At 46.0% G+C, this 21,612-nt stretch overlaps 7 protein-coding genes and 1 long non-coding RNA gene across 9 annotated transcripts; 3 read left to right on the top strand and 5 right to left on the bottom strand.

The window, feature by feature from the left end:
• Positions 1-644: 644 nt before the first annotated feature.
• LOC136192673 (uncharacterized) lies at positions 645-1,285 on the bottom strand. Its single transcript, XR_010671203.1, has 4 exons — positions 1,122-1,285; positions 1,038-1,067; positions 961-985; positions 645-923 (listed from the first exon to the last, which is right to left on the bottom strand). It is a non-coding gene; the product is annotated as an uncharacterized lncRNA (long non-coding RNA).
• Positions 1,286-2,313: 1,028 nt separating this feature from the next.
• Positions 2,314-5,965, bottom strand: LOC136192645 (ras GTPase-activating-like protein IQGAP3). Its single transcript, XM_065981321.1, has 18 exons — positions 5,829-5,965; positions 5,615-5,771; positions 5,403-5,557; positions 5,268-5,338; positions 5,127-5,218; positions 4,540-5,074; positions 4,344-4,490; positions 4,063-4,291; positions 3,943-4,005; positions 3,789-3,888; positions 3,635-3,736; positions 3,433-3,573; positions 3,309-3,377; positions 3,205-3,260; positions 3,091-3,153; positions 2,935-3,043; positions 2,812-2,884; positions 2,314-2,744 (listed from the first exon to the last, which is right to left on the bottom strand). Exons 1-18 carry the CDS (start codon positions 5,906-5,908, stop codon positions 2,398-2,400), a joined length of 2,589 nt encoding a protein of 862 aa, XP_065837393.1. The 5' UTR covers positions 5,909-5,965; the 3' UTR covers positions 2,314-2,397.
• Positions 5,939-9,566, bottom strand: LOC136192643 (uro-adherence factor A-like). Of its 2 annotated transcripts, none has more exons than XM_065981319.1 (11): positions 8,068-9,566; positions 7,917-8,006; positions 7,816-7,862; positions 7,696-7,766; positions 7,466-7,644; positions 7,332-7,418; positions 6,925-7,281; positions 6,723-6,876; positions 6,448-6,670; positions 6,297-6,393; positions 5,939-6,127 (listed from the first exon to the last, which is right to left on the bottom strand). In XM_065981319.1, the coding sequence occupies exons 1-11, from the start codon at positions 9,550-9,552 to the stop codon at positions 6,011-6,013; spliced, it is 2,907 nt and encodes a 968-aa protein (XP_065837391.1). In that variant the 5' UTR covers positions 9,553-9,566; the 3' UTR covers positions 5,939-6,010. The 2 variants fall into 2 exon arrangements, with proteins under 2 accessions (XP_065837391.1, XP_065837392.1); XM_065981320.1 differs by having other exon boundaries at positions 6,723-6,873.
• Positions 9,567-9,848: 282 nt separating this feature from the next.
• Positions 9,849-13,602, top strand: LOC136192681 (uncharacterized). Its single transcript, XM_065981364.1, has 6 exons — positions 9,849-12,715; positions 12,774-12,816; positions 12,866-12,898; positions 12,946-12,999; positions 13,047-13,088; positions 13,160-13,602. The coding sequence occupies exons 1-6, from the start codon at positions 9,857-9,859 to the stop codon at positions 13,483-13,485; spliced, it is 3,357 nt and encodes a 1,118-aa protein (XP_065837436.1). The 5' UTR covers positions 9,849-9,856; the 3' UTR covers positions 13,486-13,602.
• LOC136192683 (protein FAM228B-like) lies at positions 13,349-14,982 on the top strand. The gene is made up of 8 exons (XM_065981366.1): positions 13,349-13,481; positions 13,571-13,757; positions 13,811-13,892; positions 13,945-14,016; positions 14,063-14,161; positions 14,229-14,324; positions 14,371-14,451; positions 14,503-14,982. Exons 2-8 carry the CDS (start codon positions 13,627-13,629, stop codon positions 14,812-14,814), a joined length of 873 nt encoding a protein of 290 aa, XP_065837438.1. The 5' UTR covers positions 13,349-13,481; positions 13,571-13,626; the 3' UTR covers positions 14,815-14,982.
• On the bottom strand, positions 14,787-17,714 carry LOC136192682 (leucine-rich repeat and guanylate kinase domain-containing protein-like). Its single transcript, XM_065981365.1, has 18 exons — positions 17,648-17,714; positions 17,490-17,603; positions 17,357-17,441; positions 17,208-17,308; positions 17,072-17,153; positions 16,894-17,018; positions 16,789-16,842; positions 16,648-16,737; positions 16,518-16,598; positions 16,380-16,466; positions 16,216-16,325; positions 16,047-16,166; positions 15,889-15,985; positions 15,721-15,834; positions 15,598-15,666; positions 15,472-15,547; positions 15,242-15,420; positions 14,787-15,171 (listed from the first exon to the last, which is right to left on the bottom strand). The coding sequence occupies exons 1-18, from the start codon at positions 17,669-17,671 to the stop codon at positions 14,905-14,907; spliced, it is 1,875 nt and encodes a 624-aa protein (XP_065837437.1). The 5' UTR covers positions 17,672-17,714; the 3' UTR covers positions 14,787-14,904.
• A 139-nt stretch (positions 17,715-17,853) lies between these two features.
• LOC136192710 (coiled-coil alpha-helical rod protein 1-like) lies at positions 17,854-20,784 on the top strand. The gene is made up of 12 exons (XM_065981399.1): positions 17,854-18,067; positions 18,169-18,535; positions 18,586-18,693; positions 18,740-18,786; positions 18,837-18,924; positions 18,976-19,086; positions 19,140-19,237; positions 19,291-19,547; positions 19,602-19,672; positions 19,727-19,841; positions 19,896-20,146; positions 20,197-20,784. The coding sequence occupies exons 1-12, from the start codon at positions 17,874-17,876 to the stop codon at positions 20,365-20,367; spliced, it is 1,878 nt and encodes a 625-aa protein (XP_065837471.1). The 5' UTR covers positions 17,854-17,873; the 3' UTR covers positions 20,368-20,784.
• LOC136192711 (uncharacterized) lies at positions 20,164-21,603 on the bottom strand. The gene has a single exon (XM_065981400.1). The coding sequence runs from the start codon at positions 21,595-21,597 to the stop codon at positions 20,386-20,388; it is 1,212 nt and encodes a 403-aa protein (XP_065837472.1). The 5' UTR covers positions 21,598-21,603; the 3' UTR covers positions 20,164-20,385.
• Positions 21,604-21,612: the final 9 nt, after the last annotated feature.

Raw genomic sequence — 21,612 nt, 5'->3', positions numbered from 1 at the left:
AGTTGTTGGAAGCCAGTGCAAAGACCTCGATTTCGATTGTTTGAAAATTATACCCGCAAATCCAAGTTCGGCCGCTTCCACCGTAGGTATAGCCATCAGGCAACTCGTAAGTCTTTCCCCAATTCACGTAACTATTAGTATTCGAGTTACTATCACTATAAATGCGCAGATCGTGACCTTCTCCAAACGTTGGACCGTACTCGCTGCTGTCATGCATAGCATATTGAGAGTTTTGGAATACACGCCCTCGAAAAGGCGTTGTGCCCAGGCCATTAGAAACAAAGGCAAACAGGAAAGCGTCCGTACTTTGGATATAACCACCCCTACTAGTCCACGAAACATCGCTGTAACCTCCAAATATGCAATCTCCAACCGATCTAATGAGGGTTATTGTAGGACCCTTATTGTCACATAACGAGTGAAAAGATGACACGGCGAAGCCGTCTCTCGTGCCTCTGTAAATTAGCCTCCAATCAGAACTGATTCCATCTTCCTGAAGCCACGACAGCATGACGCTCTGATATTGGCTGTCATATGGAAGTATAGCACTTTCTTTGAACGGGTTGAAGAGTCGGACCATTGCCGATACGTTGTAGTATCTGGCTTCAAGTAGTAGCTCCCTTCTCGCAAGATTGGTATCGGGCTGATCGCTGTAAAGTAATCCCGTTCGCAGATAATTCAATATGTAGCGAAAATGGGTGGGGTCACGATCAAAGAAATAACTTCCGTCCGGTTCGCTTTGATTGTTCGCGACCATGGTCGCGAGAATCGAGTGAGGGTCTTGGGTGAGAGTCTCTACAGTCGTCATGAACACCGTCCCACCGACGTTAAGCGAGACGACATTGGAACTTGAAATCGGACACGGTTCAATACAATAGCACGAACACGATCCGTTCGTATGAAGCCCTCCTTATAGTTTTATACTACGATAAAGAATACTTCATATATATAAATGCCTACCTTCTATGGCCCCACCGGATTCTCCCTATTATTATAGTAATAATGTCATGCATGCCGCCTCTGGAAACCAGGCCTACCTTTTGCCCGTCGGCTCCCTTCTCCCCTTTCTATACGTAACCGTGACGAGTAGCTTTTAGTAGTTATATAGTAAGATGTCAAACCTCTCCTTTCGTTGCGTTCACGCCTACAATTTGTTTCTGGTACTCGTTCAACGACATGCAGACCGTAGGCCCTTTTTCGGAGGAGACGACTCGGAGGTTCGCATTTTGGCACGTACTTGTACTTTCCCCCCATTGGAATATGAACGAGAGAGTAGCAAGAAAGAAGAAGAAGAACTGCATTGCCTGTGTTCTGCTAATTCGCCAGGAGCGATGATATACAACAGTCAAACACGGCGAAAGGTCCGCTCCGCTTGTAGGTCCGCTCCCGTCGCTATGCTTATATCCCGATGCGGGGGAGGATCAAAGGCGCCGACAGGGCGGTATACACGCCCCAAATCATAGATATCCCCCTAGGTAACTAGGGAGGTGGTTAATTAACCTCCCTAACGGGGGCCCCGGTGGCCACTGGCGATTTACCCCGACTAAATGTTTGGTTGTACGTTGCAAGACTGCAGCGAGTCAAGCCGACGCAAGCGGCGACGATTTTGCTTACGCACTTGCGCAAAACACATACAGGGAGGCGATGATCGCCTTAGACGTCTTCCTACGTCAACTATTCGCGTCGAAAACCTCTTGCAAGACGTTGAAATTGTTAAGAAAAAAAGAAAAAGAAAAAAAGAAAAAAAGAAAAGTGAATCGAAACGGATTCGAACTAGCCAACCTACACCTACGCTCGTACCCATCGTGCTACGGGACCGGCACACCTGCTACGAATCGGTTTTATTCACGAAGTCGGGGGATATAACTCAGTTATTACATGGTCAAAACTCGGGCGGTGTGGGATTTATACACCCTCCACCCTCGATAACTGCCCTCGGCTTCGCCTCGGGGCAGTTATCTCGCGTGTCATAATCCCATACCGCCCTCGTGACCAAGTAATAACTATTATTTATGCCACGTGCGAGCCTGAGAATGGAATTCACGGTCTGACGTAATAACATGTTTGCAGGAAACGTCGCGTGTGGTCACTACACGTGTAGAAAGATCGAAGGCGCGTGCTGCATGCTGAGACGGAAAACGTTAGAAACTCGTCCGAATCTCGCCGAAATGATGCCTAGTCGTCCACTAACTCTTCGCGAGTCTTAGAGAGTCCGTTTAGCTGCGCATGGCGTCATCGGGGCCTTCAAATCACCGTCCGAGGGCGAGGAGTGCTCGAAATCGCCGTCCCGGATGATCGATGGAGGGCAACAAAAATTACGAAAAGCGAAACAACGATAGCAAAAAAAGGGGAGAATATAAAAAAAGCCGACGCTTGCACGGGCACACACAATTACTACTACTTAACGTTTCCAACAAGCAATTGCACTTTTCTGAGAATGCGCTGCCTGTTTCCAAGAGCAGCCACATTCAAATCGTTCTTGAGCATGTCATTAGTTATTTGCTCCAAACACGCTCCATCGACTTCGTTCGCTTTGAAAACGGCCGCATAATCGCCGAGACCGACGCGTTGCATCCACGACATGACGTCATCAACCGACCAGTGGCTCACCGACCGGCCGCCTTGCGACGGCCTGCCGCCAACGGAGGTCGTGCGCCTTGGAGCTTCTGGAGCCACTTCGTTCAAAAGCTGCTTTCCCCCTTGCGGCTGAGGTACGGGTGGTAGAGGTTGCTGCGGTCGTTTTGCTATAGGAATAAATAATATGTAGCAGTTAGCAAAGGAGGTGTTGGTGTTGATGAGGATTTCTCTTACATGCGCTTCGCGCTATCGGATTCAATGGCTCCAAGACGAGTCCTGTCGTCGAACGAACAATATTTTCAAAAAACTAATTTGACAACACTACACTTAGAGAATGCAAATAATTTTTTTTCATACCTGAACTACGTCCTCGAGGCTATTGAAGACTTCGGTCTTGGGTGGAATAACGAATGTTTCGCTTCCCTTGTTCTTCATAGCTTTCCAGTGTTTTAGTTCCGTTGTGGTTCTAGAGGAAGAATAAAACGCTTGGCTTTATGTCAAATCTGTGCTCACCTGTAGCTAATAGAAAAACTGCCTATCTCACTTTCACTAGGTCTCACAAGGTAAGAGCCCGGCCTAAATAAATCAATAAATCAATTAGAATTACATTCAATAATTCTATTTCACCTTCCAGCCTGACTTAGAAGCTGTTCAGCTTGCTGTCTATTCACAGCCAGAACCATCTACACGAACGTACATAGGATTCAATATCTCAAGGCCCTAAAACTCACAGTCTTTTTCCACCCAGATTTTTTCATAGACGGACGAGTCTTGGATAATCCTCCAGCAGGCGGCGGAGGCTAAACAAACAACCAATAATTTTTTTGACGTCATTGTCAATTTTTTTCTGTCGACCTTGTTCTTTGCTGGTTCATCGCCACCGGACATGATTGCCTTCAGCTGAGCTTTGATTTTCTCATTCATATCCAGAACGACTTGTCTTATTTGTTCGTGAGTTAAAGAGCTCTCTGATTCCTTCTGCAATCTTTGCAGCATCTAAAAGAAAAACAAAGACAGGCTAGACTCCTAAAGGCATTTATTAGACTGGAGAATTGACCTGTTGGACATCAGGTGGCATGTTGGATGACGCCGTCAATTCCTTAGACACTCCAGGATATATCATTAGTTTTGTGTTTACTTGCAGAGCAAAAGTGAATGCCTACGCACAAGATCTAATTTCTCTACGTAGATTGAAATATGCGTATTTATACTTCGACGAATTCCGCCAACGTTTCGTAGCGCCCACTATTTCCCCAGAAATACTTTCCGCCTTCGAATCCAATCTTCCAATGCTTAATTCCCGTTTGGTTTCTATAAGAAAAACGACTAGAGCACTTACGCGTAAATAAACGAAATACTAATAACCTGAACGACACTATATGATCCGAAGGAGACGACCCACTTCGTCGAACGAGATACGCGCCCGCACTAAGAGGAAAAGACATCCACTTACATCCGTCCAAGGTACCCCCCACAGAGTCTTACCTCATACTAGACAATAGCCTTTCCGTTTCCTCCCTGCTAATACCCGTGTACACAACCAGAGCGCTATTCGGCAGAGCGAGCTTCCGCGCCGCCACCAAAGCCTTGTGATATTGCTCTGGCTCGTTGAAGATTTGCGGCAATTGGGCGTCATCCGCCTTTAGAGCAGCATACGTCGTTTGGGAATCAGTGCCACTCACGGCCTTATTGATCGCCTGGACGGCAGCCTCAACTGCAGAAAAAAAATTCAAAAATCGAGATTATGAATTTTTGTTGTGACGTACGCTGCGAGAGGCCGGCTTTCGCGAGCTCTTCCCTCTTCTTTTTGACCTGATCTTTGTTCACTCTGGCATACAGGACAGCCGTCCAACCTTGCTTGTTACACTGAAGCTCGCCATAGATCTCCTGCTGACTCAATTTCGCAGCGGGATCTAAAAACGAAACAATATAGACAATACGCAAATAAATATTGTTTCGAACCAGCGGCATCATAGATCGATTCCAAAGCGGGCGCTTGTGAAGTCTTCGCCGGCGACGTCGACGCCGGACTCGACGTCGACGCCGTCGAACGTCTCTGTTTAACCGGAAGAGGCGGCGGTGGCGGCGAGAGTTCTTTGGGGAGCGGATCGGGTGCAACGTCATCATACGCTTCGCTCTCCTTGGAGACTTCTTTGGGCAGTGGATCAGGTGTGACTTCATCATAATCTAAGACCTCATTTGAGACGTTTGCCGTCTCGACTGGTGGCGAGGGTTTCGTCACTTCGACGTCATCGTATGCATCGTTGTCTTTCGATTTGGCCGGTGACGTTGGCTTCGGTCTCACTTCAACGTCTTCGTACGACTGAGACTCTTCTCTTGGGGCTGTTTCAGTTTCTTTCGGCATTTCCATGTCTTCGTAGGTTATCGTCGCTGCCGTTTTCGACGTCTCTTTGCCTTTCTCCGCCGCCGCGTCGTCGAGACGCTTTCGTTCGGCTTCGACCGCTTGAGCGAGAACGTCCATCCCTTGGTACTGAATCTATAAACCAGAGACTACACATCCTGGTCAGTTGACAGGATGGAAATAAAACCTCTTCCTCTACGAGATCCTCGACCACTTCGAACGACGGCACGGGCTCCTTCGCTTTGGCCAAACTCGACTGAGCCGCCTTGACTTCCTTTTCTAAAAGACTCCACTAATTAATTAATTAAATATATATTTATTTTTTTGCCTGAAAATTGAGCTTCGCCGTATAAATCGCGAACGCTCGTTCCAATGCGACCTTCTTTCTTGAGGAAGTGACTATGGGCGACACACCCCCGCATTGTGCGTTCGATCTCGCGCGACTTTCTACGACGGTTCCTACCTCAACGCGTGAAGACAGTAGACTAATCGCGGCATATTCTTCTTCTCGTAGACGTCCGTGACGCCCGGGTAGAAGACGGAGGGCAAGCCGAGTCGCGAGAGTGACTGAATCCATAAGTTGATATTATCCGTGTGCCTGAAGTCGAGACCGCGACTCTATATGAACGGTAGGCATGTGACGTCACATGTGGACGTTTCGCGCGATCGCCTCACCGAGTACTTCGTCTCGTCGAGATCGTACGCCTTCGTCCAGAGCGAATCGCCCGGCATGAGCGACATGCCGAGACGCACGAGATAGACGCCGTTGCGCATACGCTCTTCGAGTTCGTCGACGGGAGGCAGTTCGGTTTTGAGACACGTTTCGAGCCACCTTTCGATGGGAGACGATTGCGAGGGGAAGGCGAATGGGACCCCGGGGGGCGTTTACTGTTTCATTTCCTGCAGGTGGCACAGGTAGCCGTACGCGTCCGGCGTTTGGGACGTCGCACCGGCGACGGCGAGAGCCATAATCTACGGCACGGCGAATAGTTAGGCGACACTTGACGCGGAGCACGCGAACGCGCACGTGATCTTCCAAAAATAGCACGTGTAGAAAATAATATTTGGAAATTATTCGCCTTCGGTGAGTTTCGGTCTTGCTCTCGTCGGACGGCGGCGATTGAATGGGCCTTTGGGTCGCGCGAATTTGCTCGTCAACGATGGAGCTCTTTCGAATTCAAACGGATTCTGGAGAGATTAATTAGTAAATAAAATTAAATATTTGAAAAGCAGGTCTAAATTCTAGTCGTGTTACAGTACAACCCCACTTGGGCAATAGGTCATCAATAATAAGTGGAGTTCCACTGTATTATTTATTGTATCTACTCAGATACGCTTCTAATTATCATGTACTAACGTCGTCAAATGATACGGCCTTTTCCACGAATCCCCCTTGAAAAGACAGCTGACGTCGAGCCCAAGCCGGTTTGGGAGCAACGGGAGGAGGTGGACGCCTACTCAAAAAAGAAGTAAAGTTCTTGTGCAGACCGGAAACATTAGCCTCTTACTTTCCAGGAGATTTTGGAGGCATTTTTGGTGACGAAGATGTCGCGCTCTCTTCTCCACTAGCATTGCCGGCAGACGGAAATCTTCTAGTTTTCCCAGGCGAATCTAATCCGTGAGTAGCTCTCCACTCCCAGTTGGATAAGAGAGAGGTGTGAGACGACGGCATCAGTCCACCACTGTCCTTCGACTCCTCCTCGTCACTCGACCAGTCACTCGAGTCCGAATCTATAATATGTGAGTCAGCGTAAAAATTCTGCGTTACACTTGTACGGTCTACTCTGTGGTTTTGATGTCGATGTTGACGTCTCTGTTGGTAAGGACTGCTCAGGAGGGGGTGGTGGTTCATTGCCACTTGTGCCGGAACTCAACGACAGTTTGGGCAACGAGCTTTCAAAATCAGGAAGCGCCGAATATTGATCTTTCTTTACCTCCTCAACATCAAAGAATTAATTAGAGATATAAAGATATGAAATGCATACTGATTTTGGTGACTTGGTTGAAGGCAACGTCTCAGACGTAGTTAACTCAGAGTGAATGCCACCAAGCGTTGACGATTTTGGGGGTCCTAGAGTCGATGAAAATGCACTGGAACCGACTTCTCCCATTGACGGCTTGGCTGCTGAGAAAGACCCTGCGTCGCCGCCGCCGCCACCGAGAGTCGGATATGACGACGACGAGAAGGAGTCAAAAGATGTCCCTAGACCCAGACTTCCAGACGAGGAAGGATAACCAAGAGGACGCGATAAATAGCTCATAGGATCCGTCATCGAGAATCCGGTGGGACCGCTGGTACTGGTAGAATAAGGCGAAAAACTTCCCAGCGTTGGATACGAAAGCTAAAGAAACGAAGTAATGTTTCCGTTTCCGTAGGAATTATGCAATGTACTTCTGAAGATAAGCCACTGCGGTATAAACTAGATCCGGTTGGCTTTTCTCCCCCTTTCATCTTGACTTCATATTTGAGAAGCTCGATCTGAAATTTATTAGTTTATTTAGTTCTATGATGTTTTGCTGGTCTACCTCTTTTAGAAGTTCCACGACTTTTCGTTCGGATTCCCTCGCTTTTTCGTCGGCTATTGCCATGAGTTGGCCGTGAACTTTGCTCGAGACCATTTCCGAGCGATGTCGATTCGTCTCCGTCATCTGATCGAGAAGGCGCTTCACTTCACTCTGCGACTGAAGCAACTCGACTTGAAGTACTACAACGATGACACTTGAGTTACAAACCCCCCCAGAGGCCAAATTCTCACGTTGATTCTTCTGTTCCGCTTCGTTGGCTCTATTCGAAGCTAATTTCGCCTCCAGCATGTAGTCAATACCCCTGAGAAAAAACGACGTCATTGACTATTAAAAACAATCAATGAGGATACCCTCTTGATAAGAGTGATGAAGCAGATTGCTGCTCTAGTTTCCTTACCTTGATATAATGGCTATGCATCAATTAAAGCATATATGAAACTAAGATTCTTACAAGTGCCATAGTTCCTTGCATACTTTCCTCCAGCTCTTTTACCCTTTCCTTTAGCTGGGATACCTCTCTTTGAGATTGCTTCAACTCCAGCTACACGTGACCCAAAAAATTAAGATTCATTACTAAAAAAATAAATAGAGTGTCTATTTACTTTCAGATCCGCTGCTTGGCTTTCTGCTCTTCTCCTTGACGTCGTCTCAGTAGCGAGATATCGTCTGAGATCGTTGTTTTCGCGTTGAGTTATCTCCGTCAGATTCTCTAGCACGAGCTTTTGCGTGTGTTCCTCTCTCAGCGCCAGATTGCTTTCCCTTAGCGTCTTTGGAACGAACCACGGGACAATTTGCCTTCCGGGTATTCCAAAAAGGTCCAGACTGACAGAAGATGCAGAGGTCACCTTGTTTGAAATATCTGATACATCAACTATTGCCGTTGGTTTCTCATTTAAAACGTTTCCATGATCTACCACGGACTCAGCTGAAATAGTTTCGTCAGTTGGCTTGGCGTCTGTTGCTGGAGTGTCATTGTCAGATTCAGAGCCCAAACCAGCCAATGTTGGCGAGAGCCTGGCAGATTCATCTTCCTCCCCATTTCCCTTTTCGTCTTCATCTTCTTCCTTGCTCCAAGCATCCTGTGTGGGATCTTTAGTAGCCTCATCTTCGCTATTTGTCGGTGAAAGATTGACACTGTTATCACTTTCATTATCATCTTCGTCTTTATCTTCCTCCTCCTCTACTTTGGCAGCATCTTCATGCTCGGAACCAGCCAGACTCTCTCTCGTTTGAGACAGTTCAGTATCACTTTCACTTTCATCCTCACCCTCATCCTTAGTGTCTTCTTCATTGCCAGAACCAGCCGAACTTTCTTCATTCGTTTTCTCACTGTCAACATCGTCTTCATCCGTAACTGTATAAACGCCTCGTTTTGGGCTCGCATCTTCAGCGACGTCATCTTCACTGGCAAGACAGTCTTTTCGTGGCGATAACGACACGTTGCTATCTTCCTCGCTTTTATCTCGATCCTCTTCGTTCTCCACGCTCCTAGCATCCGGCTTCAGATTGATCTCATCATCGTCTTCTGCAACATCATCTTCGCTAGCAAATCCTGCCTCCTCGACGGGCATCGATTTCCCAATATTTTCATCCTTTTTAGGCTCGCTCTCGTTCAGAGCCTCTTCAGTAGTGTCATCTGCCACAACCTCAATAGAAGCATCATCGTCATTCTGAAAACCAATTCTATTGTCTGTTGCTTTTTTGTCGTCGTTCTCTGAATCTCCACTTTCAAATTGAAACGTCGCCTCGTCCTCAACCTCCGCGTCGTTTCTCGGTCTGTCTTCGGCGCTTTCTTGGAGCCTCCAAGCTAGCTCGGCTTCTGCGCACGCCTTCATCCGCAATCGATCGTCTAAATCCTCTTTCAGTGCCAAATTCACGACGTCGCTAACGTCTTCCTCGTCTGACGACGACGATGCGCTGTCGCTTTCCTCTGTAGACTCGGTGCATCGTTCGGAATTGACGTCTTTGCTAGGAGCTCTTCGCTGCTGGACCAGTCGTCGCTCAAACGCACTTTCCGCTACGCAGCACGCCTGAAGCCGCTGCATGGATCGCACATCGTCGAGCAGAAACTCAGCAAAGGCAGACATAATGGAGTCTAAGAGTCACGTGATTGAATCAATGACCGCCTCTAACCGATGTCCCGTCTGATGAATTGAGACATACGGTACTGTACCATATAGAAAAACCAGATACCATTGCGAATGTACTTATCTAACGAGCAGATTTATGTCAGGGTTTGGATTTGTTACAGCCGTCCTCGTTGCGGTTGGTTCTTTTCCTAAAGGTAGACTAACAAACGATCAACTCCAGTGTTGTACCGTGTAGTACAGCAGGCCATAATCAGGCTTACTGCGCATGAACATACGTCACGGACTAGGTCTCTCTCTGGGGATGGTTGGACCCTCTCTAGCTAGCCCTCTAGCTATCCTAGCAGTCTTTGCGATTGGAATTGGGTATGTTGAATGTGAGCGGGAGCGGTCGGAGGTCATGGTCGACCTCCTGAGCGGGAAGTGGGTTGCCTCGATTGAGAAAAACTTATCTAAAGTAAAGAAGACTATCGAAAAGTTTCTGAGCTTTCCTCCCTGTAAGCTAGTGGTAGAAGAGCAGAGGAAGCAGTGTGAGATCACGGATACTCATAAAAAAAAATGTAAACGGGGGCTAGAAGAGATGACTATCTATGAGGTGACGGAGCTGTGTGAGAAAGTGTATGATCCACATCTCTGTAAACCGATGCTAGAAAGTCTGAGAGAGTTATGTGAGATCACGGATACTCAAAAAAAGTACTGTAAAGAGCTAGAAGGGATGATGCCGGAGCTGTGTGAGATAAATCTCTGTAAACAGGTGGAAGACATTATAATAAGAACGTTATGTGAGGACGTGGATACTAATAGCAACAGCTGTAAACTGGGGCTAGAAAGGATGACGGACATGTGTGAGAAAATGAATAAGCTAGATGAAGGGGTCAGAAACTTACTATACGAGGAATTTACGTTTTTTAACAAAACAGAGCGCGAAATGTACAAAAGAGCGTTGCAATATGGCGAAATCGATGTAATACGTGGTCGAATTGTGGTCGTTGGGAAAGATGGTGTGGGAAAGACCTGTTTAATTCGCAGTGTTCTGCAGGAGATCTTCGAAAAGCAGGAGAGTACTAGAGGAGTGAAAGTAACATCTGCGTCTGTTGATTCGAGTATTGTGGCTTTCTGTTCTTGGAAGGAACTTCCTACTGCTGCTGATTTGAGTACTTGGAGTAATCGCCTTGTAGAATTTAGCGTCAATGAAAAACACTTTGGCAAATCAATTCCTGATGATACTGACGATCTTTATGAGAAGCGCTTTGCCAAAGCATACACCAACGCTGTTAAGCTTAGTACTGACGAATCATTATCAACGTGTGATGATGAAGACATGCGTAACACTACACTCGATTATTTCCTAAATAGAGTGGAAAGTAGCAAAGACAGCGCAGAATATTTTATGAAGGGGTTCTGGACGATGTTTTTCAACGTATTCAAGGCCAAGAGTTCTAATGAGCAAGATGACGAGAATTCTAATGAGCAAGATCATCATGACGAGAGTTCTAATGAGAAAGATGACGAGAGTTCTAATGAGTATGATGACAGAAGTTCTCATGAAAGAGGCATCTGTTTCCGTAATGAAGCACTTCTTACTTTTTGGGATCACGGTGGTCAAGAAGTGTATTTTCCTGCTCACTCTGCTCTACTTGGTGACTATTCTCAAAATTCAATAGGGATATACCTGATTGTTTTTAATCAAGCTGAACTGTTGAATGACACTGCCTCGTCTTTTTGGCGCAATAAGAATGAAGCAGAGCGCCGAAGTCTATTTTTCTTTGAGAAGAATAGTGATTACCTATTTTTCTGGATGACACACATCACTATTGCTCACCCGAAGCACGTAGAAGACGGCATGGGAGCAGAAGAAGGAATTGCTTCTCCTCCAACGTTCCTAATTGGCACTCACAGCAAAGACCGTAACGCTATTAGATACAAGAGAAGGCAAGTTGAAATTATAGACGAACTAGTTAAAAGTAAAAGTTACCAAAAGCACCTGGTTCAGCCGCAAGAAGAAGACACTCCTTTTTGGAGTATTGAAAATAGCCATTCGGGAAAGCCGGGCAAAGACCCTGGTGCTCAATTGCGTATCAAAATTAAAAATATTTTAGAGAAGTACTGGCAGAAAAAGCGTGAAAAAGGAATTAAATATCCGCTACGTTGGCTTCAATTCGAAAGAGTTCTACTTCATATGGCTGCCTATTCTCATGTAAACGTGACGAACTTACATGCACTACAAGAACTTGCTAATGTGTTATTCATACCAGACAAAGAACTTCCTTCGGTGCTTAAGTATTTGAACACCTTGGGCGTCATTCTGCATTACCCCGAGATAAAGAATATTGAGGAAAAAGTGTTTTTGAATCCTCAGTGGCTAATTCGTGTTATCTTCTCTTTCATAACTGCAAAAAAACCTCTGCCTATTTACAAGAAGGACTGGGATTTAGCCTGTGAAGAAGGTAACGTTTCACGGTCTCTTGCTCAGTATTTTTTGACGGAAGCAGAAGTTGCAGAGAGGGATAAAAGCGCAGTTCTCACCATTCTGGAACACTTGGATGTTGTCAGCAATTCGCACCCGTCACTTTCCATTGAGCAGTCACCGTACCTGTATGTTCCTTATCTGATTCAGAAGACCAGCACTGAAAAGCCGTCTTTCTGGACAAACAGTGGTCAACCAAAAACTGAGATCCCGTTTCCGCTAATTTTTGCCCCAATCGACTTAGATTTTTTTCCCGAGCCACTCTATTTCCGTTTGGTGGTAAAATGCTTGAAAGAGTTTCCTGATTCGCCCATCCTTTTACGAAATTACAGCGTAATTAACGCGAAGGACTTCACCTTTGAACTGACATACTTGCAGAAGCGTTACGTCGTGGCTTCGGTTTCAAGGGTGAGACCTCATATGAACCGTTCAGCTTTACGCTCTAGCTTCTCGAGACTTCGTCTTTTCCTCTACTCCCAACTGGAACAAGCAAGGCAAAATGGCATGAAAGGCTTTTACGTTGAACCCTGTTTTCAACCTGGTCTCAAGAGAGCAGAAAGAGTAATAGACGGCGAGCTGGCTCCTTTGGAAGACTGCCTAGACAAGAAAGCCGTGATAACCAATCGTAATAAAGTAAGAATCTGGGGATGTCCGGAAAACGTTGATCTTGCGGAAAACGTTGATCTTTGGAAGGAGGTTAGTGACGTAAGAGCGCGGTCCTTAGCAGGAAGTGAAGCCATTTGCGTTCGTGTAGGTCACTTCTTCGGAAGCTAGTCAAAGTGAATCGAATAAATCAGGTATTCGACACTTGATGTGTACGCTCGATGAATTACGTGTATTTCACAGGCTCTAACTTAAATCAGGACGAATTAGAGAAAGGTCTCTGATGAAACGTTCAGAAGCATCCTTTTTGACTGTATCTCTAGGATGTCAGTCCTCGGAAAGCGGAGGTAGTGTACTTATAGGACAAGACAAAAGAGGTGATTCACCAGCTTCTGAATTCCCATTTCGAATCTTTTACCTGCAGATGTGAAACAAAAAGCTTCATCCGAGAGCTGCGCATCAAAAGGTACGAGAGTTGTTAGACTGCTAGGAGTACGATGTAATCCTACTGTGCTAATTTCCAATCGCATGATTTAGATAATGAATCATTGGAGACTGAGGCTACTGACACATCGTGGGAGTGGACTGATTTCGCTAAAGCGATTGTTTCCGCCGGCCGTCACAAATGGGAGGAGATTGCCTATGAGCTCAAGTTTCCTCACAGTAGAGTAGAAAGTTTGAAACATGAACGCAGCTCTTTCTACTTAAATTTGAGAAAAATTTTGGAGGAATTTAAAGAAAAAGAAGGCGAAGGAAGAAACATGCGAAAGGAAATACTGAAAGCTTGCGAAGCTGTTGGAATACGGGGGGCCCTGGAGGAACACCTGGAGGATCAGCTAAGGCTGAAGAAGAAAGAAAAGTAAGTACTTGTTTGTCAAACGCTTTTTTTACCGTTTTCGAATCTTTGTATGTTTTTACTCGTTTTGCGAATCTTTTTATTTTTCACAGCTTTTCGATATACGGGCGATCTTGTTGTTCTGGCAACCGTATGTCTACGTTCGCGAATGGCGTCAGCTGCGGGAAAAATTATCGTGTACCACGACGAGCAAAAAGCGCAGCTCCTTCTAGACGGATTGCTGCACAAGTCAGATAAAGAACAGAAGCAGCAACGCCAAGAGGAGGAACAGGGACTCTGGTAACGTAGCCACGCCTACCAGAGCATGTGTGCAAATGATTTCTTCTACACAGCAACGCCAGTGCTAAGAAGTCCTCGTCTTCGTACGAAGTAGACGGCTTGTCCTGTTTGAAAGCAAAGCTAATAAGAAACATTGTACGTCGTCGTATGACTCTGTGGCGCCCTCTGGGGGAATTTCATATTCTAGAGGCGTGGCTTGGAGACAGGGAAAGTGGACGAATATTCAGAGCTTCTCGCCGACGAGAATAGTTTTGTTAGGGTGAGCATATTAGTCTAGCTGAAGCGTAGCGACTCTGCTTCGCTAGGAAATCGACGAGTACCTAAAGCAGAAAGATCGTCAGGATACGAGAAAACGAGAAGCGCTCTACAAAAAGTGGAAGGAGCGCGTTTTCGATCCCGTCTACGTATGTGCACACGGGGGGAACTCGTGTCAACATTGATTAAAGTCCGTGTAAACTGTTTATCCAATAGGCACAGGTGTCGTCTTGCATGGAACGCGAATACGGTTGGTTCGAAATGGAAAAGAGGCATCTATTCGAAAAATATCTTGATTATAGGAACGCAAAGGTTAGTTGTCTATTCCACGTGTTACCTCTATTGAATCTTTCACTAGGGATTTATTTTTCTCGATACCTACTCTGAGGATGAGTACAATCCTTTCTTCTCAGCTGCCTATCCCAAAGCACTACATCACGTAAAGGGAGTCCATATAATGCTATACCTCCTCTTGTATTTGTCTTCGCAGTGTCATGCAAGAGATCCCCTCCTGTCTCAGGAGAGACAACGAACGGCTGAAGAACACGTCGTTCGATCTTGCCAACTCCAAGCGATACACAAGGACAATTCGGACGAGAAACGACGAACGAGATCCAGATCAGGAACCGAGTGTCTCGATTGGCTCACAGTCGAACTGGTGACAATCAACAGCGAAACACGGCAAAAGAGCCGGCAGAGAATGAAAGCGATGACGGGACACCATCGAACGACAATCGACTTCAAAACGTGGAGCGAAACCGAACCAAAACCAAATGACGAAGAGTTGCTCGTGCAACACTGAACTCAAATTCTTCTGCCCACGCCCCCCTGTCCAGCGGTGAAGAGCAACTTCAAAAAGGACAGTTCCATATCAGAATATATATAGTCCCTATTAAGTTTCTACTGGCGACTGACTCTGTGGAGACATAGAAGTCTCATTGGACGAAATATAACCGTTCTGTTGACCCGATACACTAGAGAAAAGCGATTGAGACTGACTCGCATTTGACGTAGTCGTCAACAGTGATGACGCAGACGGATAAGGATTTATCGATGGTGGAGCACTGTACGCCAATCGACCGACTGGGCCCTGATGCTGAATCGGACCCGCAGCCGCCGCTCTAGCCTGCTCTAGCTTCCTCTCATAAAGCTGCTTATCCTGGGAATTCAATTTAATTATTTCCCCTTTTTTAAATTCTAAAAATCCTCCCACCCTCTTTTTTTCTTACCAGTGCGCTTTTGGCGTTCGTTGATCGACCCGTTGCCGATGAGGAGGGCCGGGAGAAGACTTGGGCGAGTCCGTGCGTGGCTGTTGTGTGAGTCGACGCGGGCGTTGGCTCCGTGCTGCTGAGTGCCAGAAATTGGAGGACCAATTGCTTTAGCTCTCGATAAGCATCGTCGAGGTTGTCTATACGTACTTAGTTAGGAAGGACATTGAGAAATCGAGTCTTGTTTATACCTGAAACGATTGCCTGTTCGAAGAAGCCAGGACGATCTTGGTGCATTTGGATATAAGGCTGGCTTAGCTCAGATCCCTATATACCCCACGTTATACACGTTTCTCTTAGTCCCACGCGAGTCAGACCTTGCCCTTGAGAGGACAGACGAGAACGTATCTCGGCTGAAAGCGACTGATCTTCATAGACATGACTCCCTAATAGGTGGCGACATAAAATAATAATAATAATTATTCTGATGTGCGATGTACCTCGAGAGACATGCAGGTGACGCAAGCGAGACCTTCTCTCGCCACCATATCCACAGAGTCATATGACAAGCCAAAGTGATGTCCGTCGCTCGTGCAGGTTTCAATAAAGTGACCCTGTAAGTGTAACCCAATATAGCCTCAATAATCTCGTGACCCTTAGACTCGTACTTCCATTAGGAGATCACTAAATTCTTCTGTGGTAAGGAAATAATAATCCACTTCGTTTGTTTCCGTTGTTTTAGGAGGTCGCGTAGTATGAGACACTCTGTAAAAAAAGATGAGATCACGCAGGGAAATACCTCTACCTCTATAAGTATTTGATGTACCCTCTCCCAAAGTATTGAGGAAAGTCACGGACTAATCTCTTGGCGAGTTTGTGCTTTCCCAGGCCTTTTGGACCGACCAATATGAGCATAGGATAAGGCGTATCAAAATCGGGAAGAGTGCTAAAAAATTCCGCTACTATACGCAAGATTTATTATCAAGTTTCATTACCAGTCAAGCAGTGTAAACGACTGCCTCGTTATTCTCTGCTTAACGTTTAATAAATGCTTCAGAGCAGCTGTCACTTCGAGAGCAGGTGACCATTGGTTTTGGGCAGATACCTATTAGCCAATAGGATTAGCTGCTCGTAGAATAATCGTGAACACATACTGTACCTTTTCTACTGCTGACACTTTGCGCATATCTAGTTCGCTGAGCTGTTGAAGTTTATAGACAACAGCTTCACGATAGCTATGTAAAGACTAAAAGAGAAAAAAAATTGCTAGTGCCATAGTAGGCAATTGTTCCTGTACTTCAATAGGATTTCTCATTAGAATGACACTTCGTAGATGTCGCAAACTTTGAATGTGATCAATTTCATTCAAGTTTTCAATCTTAAAAATACTTTAGCTTGTGTACTGAAGTCTAACGAGTTCCACTTACAGCATTGGCTTCGAGATCCAGAGAGCCCAGATTTTTCAACTTCACCAACTGAGACAACTCTTCAATTCGGTTTCCAGACAAACTTAGAAACTAAATACAGACATACTCTAGCAGGTAGATATGAAATTCATTCTTATTTACAGTAAGACTAGGCACTGAATCCAAGTTTTCAATTTTTTCTATCGAATTGAAGCTCTGGAACAGAACAGTTATACAAGCTCATATATAGTGTACTAAACTACGTACCAAGTCAAGATGTTGTAGAGAGGGAAGGAACAGCCCCGTTATTCGCCGAATTTTATTGTGACTGAGGCTTAGAAAAATTAGATTATGACAAAGGCTGAAATTTTCCATATTGATAATACTATTGCCTAGAGAAGACAGGAAGTTACCTCCGATAGAAAATTAGCCAGAGACTCAGTACCATCAAGAACCAGTTTTTCCAAACTACCATATTCCGATACATCGGGAATTTCCTGCAGGGCATTATAAGACGCATTCAACTCCTAAGTAAAAAGCATGTGGCATGCAGATCTCTATTAGTACCAAACAGAACGTACGCGTAAGCCAAAGGGAGGCCTAAAATCATCCAGACTCGTCAAGTCGTTATGAGAGACATTCAATTTGACTAGATGACGCATATTGTGTAGCGGGCTTAGATCTGAAAAAAAAAAGATTTTTGGCCCCATAGACGTCGTTCTGTTCGTACCTGTAATGCTATTCTGCTGTAGATCGACCACTTGAACGTGTACGTGTTGTTCTCCTAATCCTTTCAGGTCTGTCAATCCTCGACACTTGAGAACCAGTTATAGTGATGACTTGCGTATATTTTCTAGCTGTACCGGCATGGAGAGAGTCAAGAAAACGAAGCTTGAGCCGTCTGCCGATACTCCGAAGTCGGGTAGCGCCTCGACGAGGTCCGTTTCTTCGTCTCCCTCGTCGAAATCGCAGTCGTCCTAACGTATAATGTTCGAATAGTGAGAAAAGAACGGTGTCCTACTTCGGAATCAGTCTGTTTAGCCATTTTCGTGTTTCTAAGGCAACGTCTCTAACGCGCGGTGCCAGACCTCGCTAGATCTCTTTCTCACTACAAAGACAGCCCAAACGCTGTCTGAAAAGCTTTGTCTACTTCTTAGAAAACATAAAAGTTACCTGAAATTTCGGGAGATCTACGTTACGCCGAAAAATTCATGTTTTCTTTGCACTTAACGCACGGTAAGAACAAAATGGAGGGAAATAGGCATTTGGTGCCTCCAAATCAATTCACCGCTACACAGAGCGACCATCGGGGCACCAACGACGTTGACCTATTGCCCCCATCTTGCTACGAAAAGATCTCGCCGCCCGACCGACCGTGGGACGCTCTAGCGAAAGCGACGTCGGAACTATTGGACCTAAAAGCTCAAAACGAGGTCCTAAGGTAAGAAATCTAGATAGAAACGCACTAATCAATAGCGATACGCTATTAAAATTGAATCTGTGGAAAGAATCGGTGACTAAATCGCATTTTCTCTTTGCAAGGCTTGACGTTGTCAAGGCAAATGAAAGGATCGTGCGAATCGAAGCAGACCTCATCGAAAGGGGAAGGGTTCTCGACAGCGTCAGACAGGCCTTCGACGAGAAGGTTCAAGAGAACGACGAGATGGTTCACCTCTTGAGAAATGCGAAAGCCGAAAAGGAGAAAGACGTGAGGGAAATCGTAGAAGCTGAGGAGAACGAACGACGGCGAATAGCGGAGACGTTCGAGAAGGAACTTGTCGCGATGAAAGAAGCTTTGTCAGCCGAACGACACAAGTCCGAGATGCTGAAGAAAAGTGTAGCGCCATCCTCGCAACTTGCAATCGAAGAGTCAAGAAACGAACATCGAAAGGAAGCGAGAAATCATCAAGTAAGTTTTTTATTTGAAAATATGAGATTATGTATTTGTTTTTATTTGAGGTGGACGCTGGTGCGTTGCAGTCACTGCAGTCAGCCAATGACCTGCTTACTGTACAGCTTTCGTCGTCTACAGAAATTCTCGGCATTCAGCAGTCAGTTTTAGAACAGGTGAGTGCAGTAGTGTTAGCTCATAGATAACAAGACGTTCGTGTAGTCGTTGGCTATGAGAAGTGACGAGAAAATGCAGAAATTATTGACATGGTGAACATCTAGTCAGAAATTTCTGCCTTTTGTTTCACTGTTCTCTGTAGTTGGCGAGATAAAGTCTTTAGTCTACTTGTACAGCTGAAATTCACCGAATTAAAAGAACGACAAGAGGCGCGTGCTTTTGAAGCAAACGTAAGTACCACTCGATTCACTAGTCACGAGGCTAAATCGCTCCTTCTCTAGAGGGCTAGCTGGTCAGAACGATTTTCTCAGTTGCAAGAAGACAACAAAGAACTGAAGGAAGTTCTCAGTAGCAAAGCGCAGCTTTGTGAACTTCAAGTCCAATCGCGCCAGGTAAATCCTATCACGCGTTTAGACACCCTAGAAAGCGCAGATTTTCCTCAAAGATGTTAGAGAAGCAACTAGAAGATGCTCACGAGACATTGGATAGACTCTCCAATGAAAGGAGATCTTCTCTGTCTACAATCTATTGCAAGACTCAAAAGTAATGAAATATTTTCTTTGACATGAATAAACATTGAGACTCGATTTCTTTAGATTGGCGGATCATTTTCTCTCTAGCCAGTCCGTTCTCAACTGCCTTTCAAGCCGAATGCTCGCCTTTGAAAGGAGAGTAGAACTAGCGACCAGTCATTTAGCCACGATTGGGAGTGTACTAAAATCGGCGCAAGACGAGCGATCGCGCTCCGAACGAGACGAATTTGTACTGCAGAGAGAGAAAGACGCCGCCTTGCGAGAAGCCGCAGAAGAAAGACATTCGTTCCAAACAGCAAAAGATAAAATGAAATCGGAACGTAAGTGAGAGCACCTAAATAGGACAGATACTAATAGCCCCACTTCTTGATCAGATTTAAGACAGTTGGAGGAGAAGAACAGTGCTCTTGAGGTTTTGGAGAGCGCTTTGCGCGACGAGAGACATGTGAGTGTACGAGTTGCCCCACTTCACTCGATTTCTTATTGTCGTTTGATGCAGAAAAATCTTTCTCTTGAACGGAGCTTGGCGTCGTCTGAAGAGACGGCCGAGAAACTCGCGCAAGACGTGGAGAATCTGCGCGTCGCTTTAGCCCAATGCCAAGACCTGAAAGAGCGTTAGTCCCATCAACATTACCAAAGGATATAAGGCATCATTTTTTTTATATCAGAGCTGGAGGAGACTCAAAGACGTGGCGACTCAATAGCGAGCGAACGAGCGGAGCTTCACGCACGACTCGTCGAGAAAGAGACAGAGCTGAATCAGCTCAAAGCAGAAGTCGCCCAAACAAAGCAGCAAGGCGAACAAGAGCGCAGAATATCTCAACAACAGCACACTCTCCAACTGGAGGACCTACAAGAGGAACTCCACACGTGCCGAGAACAATTAAAAGTAGTCGAAAAAGAGAAGAATATATTAATGGTAAGATATGACTCAGATTTTATTTATTTATTTATTTTTTATTTATTTAGATTACGCTTCGCCAAGAAGGTCTCGTGAGGGCTCAGCGACCGTTGCCACGACGACGGGAGACGAACTCTTCCGCTCCCGCGAGCCGTCGCGGCGAAGTCCCAGCCATACTACAAGACCTCAAGGATCTATCTCAAGCACTCGAGTCGATTGACCAAGCCGAGACAACATAGCGTCTCTCACTCACTCAATCAATCTTTAGGAATGTGTTCGTGAGTCGGATCGTGCTCGACGTCGAAATCCAAATGAACGAACGCTCGATCGACGTCGTCGAGACGCTCCAACTTCCGCTGCAAACTCTCGCCGATGTCGTGCGCAACGCGAAGCGACATATCGGGATCGAGAACGATGTGCACTTCGACGAGAAATCGATTACCAAAATGATAGGCTCGAACCGTGTCCACACAAATAACGTCCTCGTGATGATTACACGCCAGATAGGTGAGCTTCTTTAGGAAGTCCGCACTCGCCGTGTAGCCGATGAGCATCTTTGCTTGCTCATATCCAGCCAAGCACCAGTTTATAATTATGTATATAGCGATTAGGATTGCGCCCAGGGGATCGGCGTTCTTGTAGATAAATGTTCCTAGGAGTCCGAATAGGATGGCGGCTAGGTTCGATGCAACGTCGTTTCGATGATCCAAGGCGAGGGCCTGGACAGTCGGACTCTTCACTCCACGACAGTATAAATAGAGCAATAGTTTCACAATGACCGTGCAGGCCATGAACGTACCCGAGGTCACGCCCACATTCGGATTAGACGCACTGGTGAAAATATTCTGTAGGGATTCGGATACCAGTTGAAGTGTTGCCGTGCCCATCACTGAAGCGCAGACTATGATAGCGACGGGCTCCAATCGACGTTTTCCCGTCGGGTAACGATATACGTCGAGTCGTTTTGGCTGCATAGCGCGACTTACGAGCCAGAGAGTGATTCCCGAGAAGAGATCGAGTGCCGAGTCGACTAGGCTCGATATTACCGATAGCGAACCGGATAGGATCGATGCTATGAGTTTGCCGGTGAAGAGGAGGACGTTGAGGAGGAGGCTGACGTTCGTTGCTATGCGTATGCGACGGTCGATTTCCGACACGTGATTCTTTTGCTCCTCCTCCTTCTCCTCTCGACGAATCTCCTCTATTGCGACGTCGTTTGTCGTGCTGTTGATCGATAGTACGTCGACTTCTTTAAACGAACGCATGACGCGACGTTGGCGAGCGTAGAATTTGCGGACGTTTTGATCTGACGATGTTTTCGTCGTCGTGGCGGCGTCCGCCGCCGTTCTCGTTCGCCACGATTCGACGAAATGCGACGAGTAAGCAGAAGAAAGCGGCGAAATGATTTGCACGCTACATTCGGATTGGTTTCGCGGTATAACTCTCCAGTCTCGACATGACGACGTCATTGTGCAGTCATTTGT

Source organism: Oscarella lobularis, chromosome 11, assembly GCF_947507565.1.
Source record: "Oscarella lobularis chromosome 11, ooOscLobu1.1, whole genome shotgun sequence".
NCBI lineage: Eukaryota > Metazoa > Porifera > Homoscleromorpha > Homosclerophorida > Oscarellidae > Oscarella > Oscarella lobularis.
This window is presented reverse-complemented; position numbering and strand designations above follow the sequence as displayed.